Consider the following 16,824-nt stretch of genomic DNA (forward strand, 5'->3'; position numbering starts at 1 on the left):
GCGGGGCGGAGGTGTTGAGCTGTGTTAAGTGGAAAGTGTCCTGGTTCACGCAGGGACATGATCTGTTTGAACTTGTCAGCGATGAGCGGTATGTGGTGTTGTAAATTGGGAAAAGCTTTCTTTTACGCGTACCTGGCCATGATTTTCAATCATATGAGCAGGAAGTTGCTAATGCTACTCTGTAATCATGCTTTTGTAAAGGGGATTCTTCAATAAGTTTTAGGAAAATCTCGTACGGTAACAGGATTGAGCAATGCCTTAGTCATAAACCATAGGGACTAAGTGATCTAAACCCCCAAGTGTCTCTCTGTTGCTAAGTCATGTATGACATGATTCCATGTGCTGCATTACACATGTTGGAATTCTGCCAGCTCAGTGCCTCGACTGATATCTTCATGGGCACAACTGGCATTTCCCAATGCGATGCTAATATTTGCTATTGAGCCCACACGAGAGTAATATAGACCTGCATATAACAGAGCTGACTATTTCAGCAGAGGGCCTTCTCCCTGTCATCATGTTGGCTCCTGGAGCTGCTCTATTAGCGTTGGCGATGGGTCTGGTTCCACGGATTGCTGGAGTACTAACTGGTGCCGCCAAGTTGCAGTGGGGCCAAGCTCTCACTCTACCGAGTTCCTGGCCTCTGCTCATTGCTTCTCCTGTAGTAGCACAGTTAGATCTCAGCTGTGCTGCCACAGGAGAAGCAGTGAGCAGAAGCCAGGTGCCTCCCTGCAAAGGAGCAGTAGGCACAATCAGGTGTGGAGCCTTCACCGAGTTGCTTTCTTGTATGCCCTGGTTGCTAGTCTTGTCGAGCAAAATGACATTTGGAAGGAAAACCATTCCTAAAAGGGGATTTATGGCTCGCCTATTTTCCTATTGCTTGCAAGGTGATCATTGGTACCATGAGCCCTGGGCAGCAGTGTGTACACTGCTTTGAATCGGTGAGTCCTGCCGTTATTGTTAGGACAAATCTACCTACCTTGCTGCTTGTGGGGCCTTGCAAGAGACTAACACATCTTGATCTTCTCGCCAGTGTACACTGAGGATATACCAGTGAATGCTGGTACAGAACATCCAGACTGTCTGCGTGTTTGCAGCAACAGTGTATTCTTAGCATCTACACTGAAGAATTGAATGGTTTATTCAATGCAGAGTCGCTATTGTAAATGAAAGTTAAGGACTGACTCGTAGCCACAAATGAACTGCTTGCACCAAATTTACAAGAGTGTTTTATCAATACTGTACTTCATTCAAAATATCCATCCTACTGTGTTGTGTAGTAATTGCAGTAGATCCTGTTCTAAATCTTTGTTCTGAATACCCAGTAGACCTGTTCGCTGACCTGTTAATGTTCTGATTAAAATGTTCACTTCACGTTGTTCCTGTGGCGCTCAGCGAGTAAGAACATCGCCCACTGTGGTACTGACGCACATAAGTCCCCCGCTCATTAGCAGAAGATCATATAGGAACAGGAGGAGTAGGCCATTTAGCCCCTCAAGCCTGTTCCGCCATTCAATGAGATCCTGGTTGATCTGTGATCTAACTCCACATACCCGCCTTTGCCCCATATCCCTTAATACCTTTGGTTAAAACAAAAATCCATCACCCTTAGATTAAAAAAATTAACAATTGATTTAGCATCAATTGCTGTTTGCGGAAGAGTTTTCCAAACTTCTACCATCCGTTGTGTGTGTGTATAGAAATGTTTCCTAATTTCACTCCTGAAAGGTCTGGCTCTAATTTTTAGACTGCCCCCTAGTCCTAGAATCCCCAACCAGCGGAAATAGTTTCTCTCTATCTACCCTATCTGTTCCCCCTTAAGATCTTGAACACTTCGATTAAATCACCCCATAACCTTCTAAATTCCAGGGAATACAACCCTAGTTTGTGTAATCTCTCCTTGTACTAAGAGATCCCAGCTGTGATCCAGTCTCCTGTCATCCAGCTGATATGGTAGTAAGGGACCATACGACTGGCCTCAGCATCCCTGAAGTAGGGAGGAGGAACATCAACCACAGTTTCTGTTTCTGATCATTATTTACTGACCAGTGCTTAAAAAAAAAAAGTCTCTATTTTAGTGTCGAGCAAGGACAGGATTGGGTTTGGCGATGATGTGTCTGGGGTCAGATCACAGAATCATAGAACGATACAGCACAGAGGGAGGCCATTCGGCCCATTGTACCTGTGCCGGCTCTTTGGTAGAGCTATCCAATGAATCCCACTGCCCCTGCTCTTTCCCCATAACTCGAATTTTTTTTCCCCTTTTAAGTATTTCTTCAATTCTCTTTTGAATGTTACTATTGAATCTGCTTCCATCAGCCTTTCAGGCAGCGCATTCCCGGTCACAACAACTCACTGTGTAAAAGGAAGTTTCCTCATGTCGCCTCTGATTCTTTCGCCAAATAATCCGCCAAAACTTGCCATCTATGATGAATGGCTAGTTAGATGGGATGCCAGAGATGGCACGGTTCCCCAGCATGAGTCGGTGCATTCGATAGAAGAAAAGAAGAGAAAGTTGAAAAATAAAAGAAGAAAATACTTGCTCTGACTTTCCACAGCCTGTAACTCGAATCACCCTGACATAGTTGTGATGAAGATATCTTCTTTCTTCCACTTGAAACCTTCTGGAAATAGAGCAGTTCCCTTTGGGGAAGGATTACTTTGGTCGCCTATATACAGCAACTTAAAAATGAATACAAAAATAATGTGATTTTAATGTTGCTACAAATAGCGACTGGAACAACCCTTTGAACAATAATAGCGTTGACATGAATCAGTCATTCATGAAAGAAAGACTTATGAAATAATACTGAGCGGCCTACGGGTGGCGCTGTCCAGGGAGAGTATAAATACTCGGGCACGGGTCCAGCTTGCGCAGGACATTCTTAACAGGAACTAGTGAAGGACACAACTGGACCTCCATGTTGTAAAACAGTTGATTAAAGCTTTGTTTAATGCTTAGACCAAATGCCTAGTAGTTTTCTTACGTCAGGCGTTGTGTCTCCATCTACAGCAAGTGCTCGTCATTGTACCATCATGACTCCCATTCTGTCTCCTGCCTGTCCCCACAGCCAGAGACTTTGTTCACACTGGATAATTTATTCAAGGTAAACCAAGTAATTCCATCTCGTTACTTTCCTCTGATCCCATCCCTTCTTCCAATCTCACCCCCTGCCGTGTTTTCACTATCCCCTCTGACCTTCCCCTCTCTGACCCCGAACGATCAGTCCTCAGCAAAGGCCTGAGCATCATCCCCTTACGCACCCATCTGAATTAATTTCGAGCTCGGCACGATGCTGAGCTCTTCTTCCGTCGCCTTCGTCTCCGTGCCCACTTCTCTGGCCAGGAGTCTTCCCCCCGCACGGCTGATCCTTTCTCCCGCTTTCTAAATTCTCATTCTCGTTCTACTTGGACCCCTCCCCCTGGCCTCTTACCCTCTCTAGATCTTTTCATTGCTAACTGCTGACGTGACATCGGCCGTCTCCATTTCTCTGCTCCCCTCTCTCACTCCAACCTACCTCCCTCTGAACTTGCAGTACTCCGTTCTTTCCGATCCAACCCTAACATTATCATTAAACCTGCTGATAAGGGCGGTGCTGTTGTTGTTTGGCGAACCGACCTCTACCGTGCGGAAGCTGAATGCCAACTCTCCAACACCTCCTCCTACCTCCGCCTGGACCATGACCCCACTAGCAAACATCAAGCCATTGTTTCCAAGTGTGTCACTGACATCATCTCCTCTGGAGATGTTCCCTCCATGGCCGCCAACCTCATAGTCCCCCAACCCCGCACAGCCCGCTTCTACCTCCTTCCCAAGATCCACAAACAGGACTGCCCTGGTAGACCCAGCGTTTCAACCTGTTCTTACCCCACGGAACTTATCTCTTCCTATCTCGACTCTTTTTTCTCCCCTTGTCCAGTCTCTTCCCACCTACATTCGCGACTCTTCCGACTCCCTCTGTCACTTTAACAGTTTCCAGTTTCCTGGCCCCAACCGTCTCCTTTTCACTATGGACGTCCAATCCCTCCTACACCTCCATCCCCCACCAGGATGGCCTTCAGGCACTCCGTTTCTTCCTTGAACAGAGGCCCAACCAGTCCCCATCCACCACCACCCTCCTCTGCCTGGCTGAACTTGTTCCCACATTGAACAACTTCTCCTTTGACTCCACTCACTTCTTCCAAATTAAAGGTGTTGCTATGGGAACCCGCATGGGCCCTAGCTGTGCCTGCCTGTTCATGGGATATGTGGAACATTCTTTGTTCCAGTCCTACTCGGGTCCCCTCCCTCACCTCTTTTTCCGGTACATCGATGACTGTATTGGTGCCGTTTCCTGCTCTCGCCCTGAACTAGATAAGTTCATTCACTTTACTTCCAATTTCCACCCTTCCCTCACCGTCACATGGTACATCTCTGACTCTTCCCTTCCTTGACTTCTCCGTCTCCATTTCAGGCGATCGGCTTTCAACAAACATCCACTACAAGCCCACTGACTCCCACAGCTACCTGGACTACACTTCCTCCCACCCCGCTTCCTGTAAGGACTCTATTCCATTCTCCCAGTTTCTCCGTCTCCACCGCATCTGTTCTGACGATGCCACCTTCCATACTAGTGCTTCCGGTATGTCTTCCTTTTTCCTCAACCGAGGATTCCCCTCTACTGTGTTTGACACGGCCCTCGACCGTGTCCGTTCTATTTCCCGCACTTCTGCTCTCACTCCTGCCCCTCCCTCCCAGAACCACGATAGGGTTCCCCTTGTCCTCGCCTTTCACCCCACCAGCCTCCACATTCAACGGATCATCCTCCGCCATTTCCACCACCTCCAACGTGATCCCACCACCAAACACATCTTCCCCTCACCTCCCCTTTCAGCATTCCGAAGGGACCGCTCCCTCCGCGACACCCTGGCCCACTCATCAATTACCCCCAACAGCCCTTCTCCTTCACCTGGCACCTTCCCCTGCAAGCGCAGGAGATGCAACACATGCCCTTTTACCTCCTCCCTTCCCACTGTCCAGGGCCCCAAACACCTCTTCCAGGTGAAACAGCGATTTACTTGTACTTCTTGCAATTTAGTATACTGTATTCGCTGCTCACGATGCGGTCTCCTCTATATTGGGGAGACCAAACGCAGATTGGGCGACCGCTTTGCGGAACACCTCCGTTCAGTCCGTAAGGGTGACCCTGAGCTTCCGGTCGCCTGTCACTTTAATTCTCCACTTCACTCCCACTCTGATCTCTCTGTCCTCGGCCTATTACATTATTCCAATGAAGCTCAACGTAAGCTCGAGGAACAGCACCTCATCTTTCGATTAGGCACTTTGCAGCCTTCTGGACTCAACATCGAGTTCAACAATTTCAGATAATTATCCCTGCCCCCATTTTTCATGCAGTATGATTTTTGCCATTCCCATTTGCAACATTTTATCTTTCCTGTCTCTACAAAAGTACAGGATGTTCTTTCAATTCCTTCCTCCCCTCCTAACCCCCCCCCCCCACCCCGTCTCTGCACCTGCTTAATATCTGTAACATTTCCAGCTTTTTCCAGTTCTGATGAAGGGTCCCAGACCTGAAACGTTAACTCTGTTTCTCTCTCCACGGATGCTGCCTGGCCTGCTGAGTATTTCCAGCATTTTCTGTTATTATTTCAGATTTCCAGCATCCGCAGTATTTTGCTATTATAATTCCATCTTGTGACTACCCCCTCGGCTTCAGTGTAAATCTTTCTCAGAATAAGCATATTATAATGTTAGTATGGCTCAAGGAATTTAAGAACATAAGAAATATGAACAGGAGTAGGCCATATGGCCCCTTGAGTCTGCTCCGCCATTTAATAAGATCATAGCTGATCTTTCACCTCATCTCCACTTTCCCAGCCGATCCCCATATCCCTTGATTCCCTTAGAGTCCAGAAATCTATTGATCTCGGTCTCAGTCTTGAATATACTTAACGACCGAGTATCCACAGCACTCTGAGATAGAGAGTTCCAAAGATTTGACCAGGAATTGAGCATTTAGTGCCAGTTTTACACTGGAACAACTGTTGCATCAACCCTGGGGTTGCCTGGAGACTGCACACCCTATAAGAACATAAGAATTAGGAGCAGGAGTGGGCCATACGGCCCCTCGAGCCTGCTCCGCCATTCAATACGATCATGGCTGATCTTGTATGTAGACTCACTATGCAGTACTGTCAATGGCAATGATGAAGATTGGTACAGCCCTAACTGTTCCACTGTAAACCAAGGAGGCAGCAACAGGAAAACAGAATAGAAAAGGGCTAGTTTTTTTTCTGTGAAATGGTTACCAAAATACAGCAAGAAATCTTATAGGGTTAGCACAATGGATACCAAGAATGCCACTGTTTGAGTTACTGGAAATAAGTTCAATTAGTCATTTTGAAGACTATGTTCTTTGACAGGATCCACGTTCCAAACCAGTGTGGGACCAGCCTTCACACCGTGCCTTCCATGTGGTTTACATGCTGCAAACTTTGCATATCACACGCCACAGATAACAGCAGAGGTGGTCGCTACATTTGGTTGAGAACACAGGCCACAATGTGAATTTCCTGTCAAAAAAGGGCTGGGTATAGATTGTCCGCTCAGTAATGCTAATGATTTACTGGAAACCCTTGAAATGCAGCCGGTAGAGCTGGTTAACTTGGTATAAGAATTGGCTTTATTGATGATGCATTCAAGATGATGCAATCAAGTCCAAGTATCGCTGATATAAAGAGATATAATTATTTGATAACAATAGTGATCAAATGCTATTGTGAAGAACTTCTGAAAATTACTTTTAGGACCATCCAATGCCCAATAGCTTCTTTCTAATAAGCGCGTCCAATGTTATGTTTGGCTGCACTTCTTTCATCTTTTTATTTTACAGTGGGTTTTGTCAAGCCTGGGACTGTCATTTACAATATTGCTCCAAATGGGCATTGCTCACAGGGTGGGGGAGTTTTCTCGTTACTGGTTATGCTCAGTTCCTGGAACAGCCTCACTGGAAAAGCTCCCACCATATCAGACGCAGAGGGAAATGCAAACCTTGGTAAAACACCTCTTGATCTTTCAGTACACTATTCAAAAATTTGCTGGGGGCACTTGCAATGAGAGGCAACTTGTTGCACTGGTGACAACAGTGATATCTGACTGGTACATTAAATAACCTTGTACAACAATTTAAGAAGAAGCCATTGCCCTCGTTACTTTAAATGTAATTTAGTTTCAATCTAAAATGGAATAATATATAATATACATTTTTAAAAATATTTTTATTTCTATATACATTTTTATTTTTATATATTTTTATTTAGATATATTATTTTTAGATCTATCTTTATACATATTTTTATATATATATTTATTTATATTTCTAATTAGGATAATACTAAGACAAGAGCAGGCGAGTTTTACTCCAGAATTCCCTCCCTAAACCTCTCCGCCTCTCTTTTCTCCTTTAAGACGCTCCTTAAAACCTACCTCTTTGACCAAGCTTTTGGTCATCTGTCCTGATATCTCCATATGTGGATTGGTGTCAGATTTTTATTTGATAACGCTCCTGTGAAACGCCTTGGGACCTTTTACTATGCTAAGGGTGCTATATAGATGCAAGTCGTTAGTTAACCATGGTAGAGCTGACCTGGGACTGCTTGTTACTGACGTGGGTGCCCGCAATGGGAAAGTGTTCCATTCCCTAGCAGTGTCTCCCTTTACTTTGACGAGCACAAAAAATCCGCTCATGAAAAGTTTAAATATTTTTTTTAAATTAAGACGCGCAGCTGCCGTTACTGAGATATGCTATTAAGAAGGTGAAGAATTATATGAGTAGCTATGGGCCGAAGTAGGTCGTTCAGATGATTACCAAGAGTAAGTTGATTGGATGAAGACGATGAGTAAAGCTAAAGCAGCAATAGGAAGATAACCTGAAGAGAGAGATGTAGAAGGATAGACATGTTGGAAGGCTAGTGGGGGGTAATAGCATATTGTGCATTATACCGGTGGAAAATAGAGCATTCATTACAAAGACCTGTGTGATAATGTGTGTCCCACTCATGATGCTGTCTATTAATAATTCATAACTTCAGCTTCTGTCTTTGGGTCGTATATCTATGTGATATAGCTCATCCATCAGCTCTCCTAATGTATCATGTTCATACTTCAAACATGAATCAGGTTAAAAAGGTAGAACACAAAGCAAAATAATGCAGATTCAATTTTCTTTTATTCGTTCCTGGGATGTGGGCGTCGCTGGCAAGGCCAGCATTTATTGCCCATCCCTAGTTGCGCCGGAGGAGGTGGCGATGAGCCGCCTTCTTGAACGGCTGCAGTCTGTGTGGTGAAGGTACTCCCACAGTGCTGTTGGGGAGGGAGGGAGATTTTGACCCAGCGACGATGAAGGATCGGCAATATACTTCCAAGTCAGGATGGTGTGCGACTTGGAGGGGAACTTGGAGGTGGTGGTGTTCCCATGCGCCTGCTGCCCTCGTCCTTCTAGATGGAAGAGGTCGCAGGTTTGGGAGGTTGAAGTAAGCCCCCAAAGTGTGGACTGAGTGATATACAAAGTCGACAACACTGGCTTGTTGTAAGAAAGACAGACCCAATAATTGAGGTAAAACGGTTTATTCAGGCCTGGGGAGCTATGGCTCTTGTGTCCCAACACAAGGCTCCGACTCCACCGAATCTCTTGAGGTTTACACAGTTATACACATATTCCGAGACCTCCTACTCCAGAGGTCCAATCGATTTAAAAGTCTATACATTAATCACTAACTAGGTGTGCCTAACTTCTACAAGGTAACCAATAACATAAGTTTCACTTTTCACTGTATGGGCCTGTGGCCCCTCTGATTTCTTGGAAATGAGTCATCAGGTCATGTGATTTCTGAGAAACGAGACCCTCTCTCTCTTGACCACTACTAAGTTTCGTTTTTCCAGAAAAGGGTTATGTCAGTGTCTCTTTTTGTAAGTTTCATCTCTCTAAACTGGTATGGTCATTTCTGCAATTAAACATACGAGTAATTAGTACATTTCATCTTTAAACATTTTGCTGCGCAATTGCGTTCTACTAAACGTGCCCTGTTACGCTCATTTTTAAATCTTACTTCAGAGGTGCTGCCGAAACACATGACCTCTACCACCTAGAATTCCTTCGCACTGAAGCTGGTGAAACTCCAATTGGGCAAACGGGTGACCTGGGATTGGAATCTGAACACTTTTAACATTCTCATCAAACAAATATACAAAAGAAACAAGTTCCAGGTTAACACGGCAGCCAGTTTGCAGACAGCAAAGTCACACAAACAGCAACTGAGATGACTGGCTAAAAAATCAAGCGGATAGAAGAGTGCGAAATTCGGAGGTATACATCTTGAGGATGGTGGGAGGTGTGCATTCAGGACGAGATGTCTATTTGGGAGTTCACAAAGCAAGCAAGAAGTTGTATTATATAGTGCCTTTCACGTCCCAGTACATCTCAAAGTGCCTTACAGCCAGTGAGTTGCTTTTTGATGTGCAGTCATTGTTGTTATGTTGGCAGATGCTGCAGCCAATTTGCACGCAGTACGGTCCCACAAACAGCAGTTAGATAAATGACCAATTAATCTGTTTTTGGTGGTGGTAGCTGAGGGAAGAATGTCGGTCAGGACCGCAGGGGGAACACACTTCTTTAAATTATGCGGTGGGACGTTTAATGTCCACCTGAACAGGTAGGTGTCTCGTTCAAAAGAATGCACTTTTGATAATGCCGCACTCCCTCAGTACTGCACAGAAGTAGCATCTTAAACGACATGCTCAAAGCCTGGAACGGAGCTTGAACCATAGCTTTCTTTAATGAAAGAAAAAGATGCAAATTTAATAAATTGTAAAAAAAAGCCTTCCTGAAAATTGTACCATAATCTGATCTGCTACCCGGATTTATTTGTGGTAGATGTGGTTAGGTGTTGTATCAAGTTTGGCTAGACTTGAACTGGACTGAATCCAAATCCTAGTATAAGATAGAAAGAAAGACTTGCATTTATATAGGGCCTTTCATGACCTCAGGACATCCCAAAGTGCTTTACAGCAAATTAAATACGTTTTGAAGTGTAGGAAACATGCAGCCAATTCGCACAGCAAGGTCCCCCACACAGCAATGTGATAATGACCAGAACATTCTTTTAGATAACTCCCCTGCTCGTCTTCGAAATAGGACAATCTTGTACATCCACTTGAGAGGGCAGACAGGTCCTCGGTTTAACATCACATCCGAAAGACGGCACCTCCGATAGGTCAGCATTCCCTCAGTACTGCGCTGGAGTGTCAGTCTGGATTATGTGCTCAAGTGTCTGGAGTGGGACTTGAAGCCAAAACCTTCTGACTCCCAAGGCAAGAGTATAACCAAGACCGCCTATTTCCATCTCCGTAACATCGCCCGTCTCTGCCCTTGCCTCAGCTCATCCGCTGCTGAAATCCTCATCCATGCCTTTGTTACCTCTAGACCTGACTATTTCAACGCACTCTTGGCTGGCCTCCCACGTTCTACCCTACATAAACTTGAGGTGATCCAAAACTCGGCTGCCCGTGTCCTAACCCGCACCAAGTCCCGTTCACCCATCTCCCCTGTGCTCGCTGACCTACATTGGCTCCCGGTTAAGGAACGCCTCAATTTCAAAATTCTCATCCTTGTTTTCAAATCCCTCCATGGCCTCGCTCCTCCCTATCTCTAATCTCCTTCAGCCCCACAGCGCCCCCCCCCCCCCCCCCCCGAGATATCTGCGCTCTTGAGCATCCCTGATTATAATCACTCAACCATTGGTGGCCGTGCCTTCTGTTGCCTAGGCCTTAAGCTCTGAAATTCCCTGCCTAAACCTCTCCGCCTCGCTACCTCTCTTTCCTCCTTTAAGACGCTCCTTAAAACCTGCCTCTTTGACCAAGCTTTTGGTCATCTGCCCTAATTTCTCCTTATGTGGCTCGGTGTCAAATTGTTTGTCTTATAACACTCCTGTAAAGCGCCTTGGGATGTTTTACTACATTAAAGGCGCTATATAAATACAAGTTATTGTTGTTATTGAGTGCTACCAACTGAGCCATGGCTGATTCGTAGTCTGAAATGGTGTACAGTGGTGATTTGGAGTGGCTGTATGGTAAAGCACAATCTATGGAACACTTCACTGGCTTGAGTTTGAGGAAGATGTTTACAGATTACAGTCTCAGCTACTGGTCATTCAACTAGGCCTGCAGCTGCTGGGAGCAGAGCTATGCCAGGTAGCTGAATGGAATAACAACAGAAAATGCTGGAAAAACTCAGCAGGTCAGGCAACATCCGTGGAGAGAAATTTGAGTTGACGTTTCGGGTTAGACCCTTCTTCAAAACTGGAAAGAAAAGAAACTAGATCGAAGGCAGGGCTGCGATCGGACAAAAGAATAAAAGAAACAAAAGAAGTAAAAGAGATTAGAAGCTAGACGAGATGGTCAAACACGAGAAGGGAAACTGAAAGTAATGAAGATGAACAAGGTTGAAGAGCCAAACGGAGATCCCGTCGAAGAGAAGAGCAGAACTTCTTCAAGGTAGGCATTCCTAGAAGAGGTGTGGCAGTGAACCAAACACTAGTACGATAGCAAAATACTGCAGATGTTGGAAATCCGAAATAACAACAGAAAATGCTGGAAAAACTCAGCAGGTCAGGCAACATCCGTGGAGAGAAATTTGAGTTGACGTTTCGGGTTGGATTCCGAAATAACAGAATGGCTTGGTATGATGGGGTCCTTTACTGAGGATTGTTGCTGTGTCTCCCTTTCATGGAATGCCGTTTGGAAAATAAGTTAGTTATTGCAGGAAGCAATCCGACTCCAGGAACGAGCAGGTCGCAGTGAAGGTGGACGGATTCCTGTGATAACCAAGTTTATGTATAACAACAATAACCAATGGACTGATTCATAAACAGCTGGACTATGAAGAATGTACTTGCATCCAGAATGGATGAGATAAGCCATGTAAATTTCGATTTGATTACGCATGAATGCTTGTGTTGTCGGTTCTTCTGTTTGGGAACTCCATTGGGTTAAAAAAAATAAAGCAAATGACCCGTTATCAAGATCTGGCATTGTTCCAACAGCACAGCACCAACATAACAATCACCTTCGTGGTTTGGGTGTTAAACCTAGACCACTGCCTGACTCCCTTCCTGAGTACTGTAAACAGATTGCAGTTACAAGATTACACTGCAGAAATCTTCTGTATTTGTTACTAAGTGTTGTCTCTCCATTTAAAAAATAAAATGATAAAATTATTGATTTTGTTTGGGAAAGGACGAGGACCAAAACAGATGTGTGTCATTTTTATCTCGGAGCTGTTGGCGCAAGGGGTGATGGGCACTTGTAAACGAAAAATGTTTGCCACTTTTTCATGACTGTCTTGCTCCTTTAAGTGTGTAATGAATACTCGCTGGCATGCTTAGAAATATCATTCTTCTTGAAAAGGGGACTAACTGGTTGCTAATTGCGAATGTAAAGGAGCACCAGCAGTCTGGCAAACAAAAGTACCAGCTATAATGTGGGTGCTACTGCATTAATTAATGTGAACAGTTTTGTATAATACTACTTCACAATATGCATAAAGCATTATACGAGCCTTCTGTTCTGAAGTTATTGAGTGACAATGGAGGCCCTATATATTTTCGAAAGTCCAAAATGGATTTGCAAAGCGGGTGAAATTGTTCTTGCGCATTAGTGCAAAACGAGCGATAGCAAATCGGCCGTCCGTTTTACGCCCTGCCCGATTTTATTTTCCTTTTAACGTCAATGGAAAAGAAAATTGTGCGGAGTGTAAAATGGACGGCCGATTAGCTCGTTATGGCCCAAGACCAATTTCAGCCCCAAAGGATGTCCTTTACCCTCAATTCTCTCCTTCTAGATTTCTCAGTAATACGCCCCTCTAACAACGGAAAGGTGCCCCACTTCCGTAGTTCTATCCGTGGGATTGTCAAATGCGGGGACTTTTATTGAAAATGGGGGAGTACGCAGTGTGGACTGACTCTCTGAATTATAATTACTGCTGGATCTCCTATGGCTTTACCCACAGAAAGTTGGGACAAAGCATGAGTGCGGTTATATAGGTAGGTATAGGTTGCGGGGAGCTGGAGCTTTTGAGGCGCCCTCTAGTGGTGGATGTGTGCAGCGGCAGGCAAAAAAATAAGTTGCCCAAAGAAGGAGTGCACGATTTATCTAGCCAATTTAACATAGATGTTGAACATTTTCTTCTCGCTCAAGGGAAGTGCTTTGCCAGGTAGCTCCACGATCCCTCATTGCTCAGCTAGAGTTCAAACCCACACTCGGGTATTCACTGCAGTGGGCCAATGCACTGAGCCACCAAGTTCACAGTAAATGTGTGTGTCTGTTGCGGGGAAGGTGAAGAGACTGTAATTATCTGTAAAATTGCATTGGTGTGCATGCCTTCTTCCTTTTTTTCCCCGCTCCGAGGGCATTACTCTTTGCTTGGGTAGAGTCCTACAGGTGCTGGTTGCCCTCTGGTAGCCATTTTGAGCCCCAGCAGCGACGGTGGCTGGCTAGTCAGCCAGGAAGAACATCATATGTTCAGCCTAATCCTGCCCTCGCCCAACATCCCGCACTTTCACACTTCCAACAAAGAGCTGTTGGATAATGGTCAGGAGTGGATGTTCAGGCCAAGTTTTCCACTTCCTAACCCGGAGCACTGAGTACAGTTATAGTGTCTCTGCTGCACTTCCTGCTGTTATGAGAAGCAAGCGAGAGGAAATAACAGAGGCTCTGACCATCATTTTTCAATCCTCTCTGGCTACAGGTGTGGTGCTGGAGGACTGTTAACGTTGTACCGTTGTTCAAAAAGTGAGAAAGGGATAGACCGAGTAATTACAGGCTAGTTAGTCTAACCTTGGTGGTGGGCAAATTGTTGGAAAATGTTCTGAGGGACAGTATTAATCGTAATTTAGAAAGGCACAGATTAATCGAGGACAGTCAGCATGGATTTGTTAAGGGAAGGTCATGTCTGACTAACTTGATCGAATTTTTTGAGGAGGTAACAAGGAGGGTTGATGAGGGTAGTGCATTTGATGTAGTCTACATGGATTTTAGCAAGACAATAGCAAAATACTGCGGATGCTGGAAATCCGAAATAACAACAGAAAATGCTGGAAATACTCAGCAGGTCAGGCAGCATCGTGGAGAGAGAAACAGAGTTAACGTTTCGGGTCGATGACCCTTCGTCAGAACTGGAAAAGGTTAGAGAAGTAACAGATTTTTAAGCAAGTGTGGGGCAGAGAAAGGGAGCGGGGGAGAAAGAACAAAGCGAAGGTCTGTGATAGGCTGGAAGGCCTTTTGACCAGGTTCCACATGGCAGGTTGGTCAAAAAAATAAAAGCCCATGTGATCCAAGGGAAAGTGGCAAGTTAGATCCAAAATTGGCTCAGAGGCAGGAAGCAAAGGGTAATGGTCAACGGATGTTTTTGCGACTGGAAAGCTGTTACCAGTGGGGTTCCACAGGGCTCATTACTGGGTCCCTTGCTTTTTGTGGTATACATCAATGATTTAGACTTCAATGTAGGGGGCACGGTTAAGAATTTTGCAGGTGATACAAAAATTGACCTTGTGGTTGATAGTAAGGAAGAAAGCTGTAGACTGCAGGAAGATATCAATGGACTGGTCAGGTGGGCAGAACAGTGGCAAATGGAATTCAATCTGGAGAAGTGTGAGGTAATGCATTTGGGGAGGGCTAACAAGGCAAGGGAATACACATTAAATGGTAGGATACTGAGAAGTATAAAGAAACAGAGGAACCTTGGAGTGCATGTCCACAGATCCCTGAAGGTAGCAGGACAGGTAGATAAGGTGATTAAAAAGGCATACGGGATATTTTCCTTTATTAGCCGAGGCATAGAATATAAGAGCAGGGAGGTTATGCTTGAACTGTATAAAACACTAGTTAGGCCACAGCTAGAGTACTGAGTACAGTTCTGGTCACCACATTACTGGAAAGATGTGATTGCACTAGAGAGGGTACAGAGCAGATTTACGAGGATGTTGCCAGAACTGGAGAATTTTAGCTATGAGGAAAGATTGGACAGGCTGGGATTGTTTTCTTTGGAACAGAGGAGGCTAAGGGGAGACTTGATTGAGGTGTATAAAATTATGAGGGGCCTAGATGGAATGGATAGGAAGGACCTATTTTCCCTAGCAGAGAAGCCAATAACCAAGGGGCATAGATTTAAATGTAAGAAGTCACACAACACCAGGTTATAGTCCAACAGCTTTATAAATAAATATAATATAAATAAAGCTGTTGGACTATAACCTGGTGTTGTGTGACTTCTTACATTTGTCCACCCCAGTCCAACTCCGGCATCTCCACACCATAGATTTAAAGTAATTGGTAGAAGGATTAGAGGGGAGTTGAGGAGAAACTTTTTCCACCCAGAGGGTGGTGGGGGTCTGGAACTAACTGCCTGAGAGGGTAGTAGAGGCAGAAACCCTCATCACATTTAAAAAGTACTTGGATATGCACGTGAAGTGCCGTAACCTGCAAGGCTACGGACCAAGAGCTGGAAAGTGGGATTAGGCCTGGATAGCTCTTTCGGCCGGCACGGACACGATGGGTCGAATGGCCCCCTTCTGTGCCGTCAATTTCTATAATTTTATGAAATCAGATAACTCGGCACAGACCCTGGATTGAATCTGGGCCTTCCTGGTCTGTGTGGCTCAGCTACTCACTGGATACTCTGTGAGTCACCAGGGAAGGCCCCAGCTCCTTTCCTTGAGGGGAAATCTCTGCACACCTGGACTATTTGCACGCTCTCTGTATCAAACTCTCTGCTGCAATGAGTTAACTTACTTAGCGCCCATATTTAAGTGAAGAATCCTCCTTTGCTTAACTTTACTTTCTCCCCTTCAGATGTTGCAGGACTGCCCAAAAGCCCGACGGGAGGTGGACCTACACTGGCGAGCGTCCGGCTGTACTCACATTGTACGAATTGTAGATGTCTATGAGAATCTGTACCAGGGAAGGAAGTGCCTACTTATAGTGATGGAATGGTAAGTTCTGCCACAACGAGATACACAGACTTTTATGAATCTAGTGAAGGAAAATGCAATTTGGTGGTGAATTAAATGCAGGTTAAAACACAGTCTGGAGCGTGTTTAGTTAAAAAAAACACACAAACACATTAAGGGCTGCAATGAGAAAGCAAAATCTCAGTGAGACCCTGAATTGGGCTTAAGAAGAGCAGTCTAGGGGCAGGTCCTGTCAGTGTACAAGCTACCTTCTGTACGTCTCTCATAGGGTTTTCAGTTTCTAGCGGCTACAGGTCAAAATGAATGCTTTCACGAAAGGGACCCGGAATGAAACTATGTTGATTTCTGCTGACTCTGCTCACCCCCAGAAAGAGAGAACTTACATTTCTATTGTACCGTACCACATCTCGTAGAAATGTGCTAATTTGCTTCACGTAGAATGAGTTACTTTGAAAGTGCAGTGACTGCTATTATGTGAGTAAATGCAGCAGCCATTTTGCGCATAGTTGGGTCTCACAAGCAGCAATCAAAGAAATGACCATGTAAAACACCTTTATCAAATCTCCTCTTAACCTTCTCTGCTCCAAGGAGAACAACCCCAGCTTCTCCAGTCCCTCCACATAACTGAAGTCCCTCATTCCTGGTACCATTCTAGTAAGTCTCTTCTGCACCCTCTCTAAGGCGTTGACATCCTTCCTAAAGTGTGGTGCCCAGAATTGGACACACTACTCCAGCTGAGGCCTAACCAGTGTGTTATAAAGGTTTAGCATAACTTCCTTGCTTTTGTACTCTATGGGCTCG

At 45.0% G+C, this 16,824-nt stretch overlaps 1 protein-coding gene across 1 annotated transcript in view; it reads left to right on the plus strand.

Moving 5' to 3' along the window:
- The window catches only part of LOC147105152 (MAP kinase-activated protein kinase 2), a 267,298-nt gene that overhangs the window by 142,006 nt on the left and 108,468 nt on the right, over positions 1 to 16,824 (plus strand). Inside the window, exon 2 of the mRNA XM_086011249.1 lies at positions 15,905 to 16,044. Coding sequence (XP_085867375.1) covers positions 15,905 to 16,044 — 140 coding nt within the window. The remainder of the gene's footprint in view (positions 1 to 15,904; positions 16,045 to 16,824) is intronic.

Source organism: Somniosus microcephalus, chromosome 18, assembly GCF_052327205.1.
Source record: "Somniosus microcephalus isolate GS21.2 chromosome 18, FLI_Smic_1.0, whole genome shotgun sequence".
In the NCBI taxonomy this organism is placed as follows: domain Eukaryota; kingdom Metazoa; phylum Chordata; class Chondrichthyes; order Squaliformes; family Somniosidae; genus Somniosus; species Somniosus microcephalus.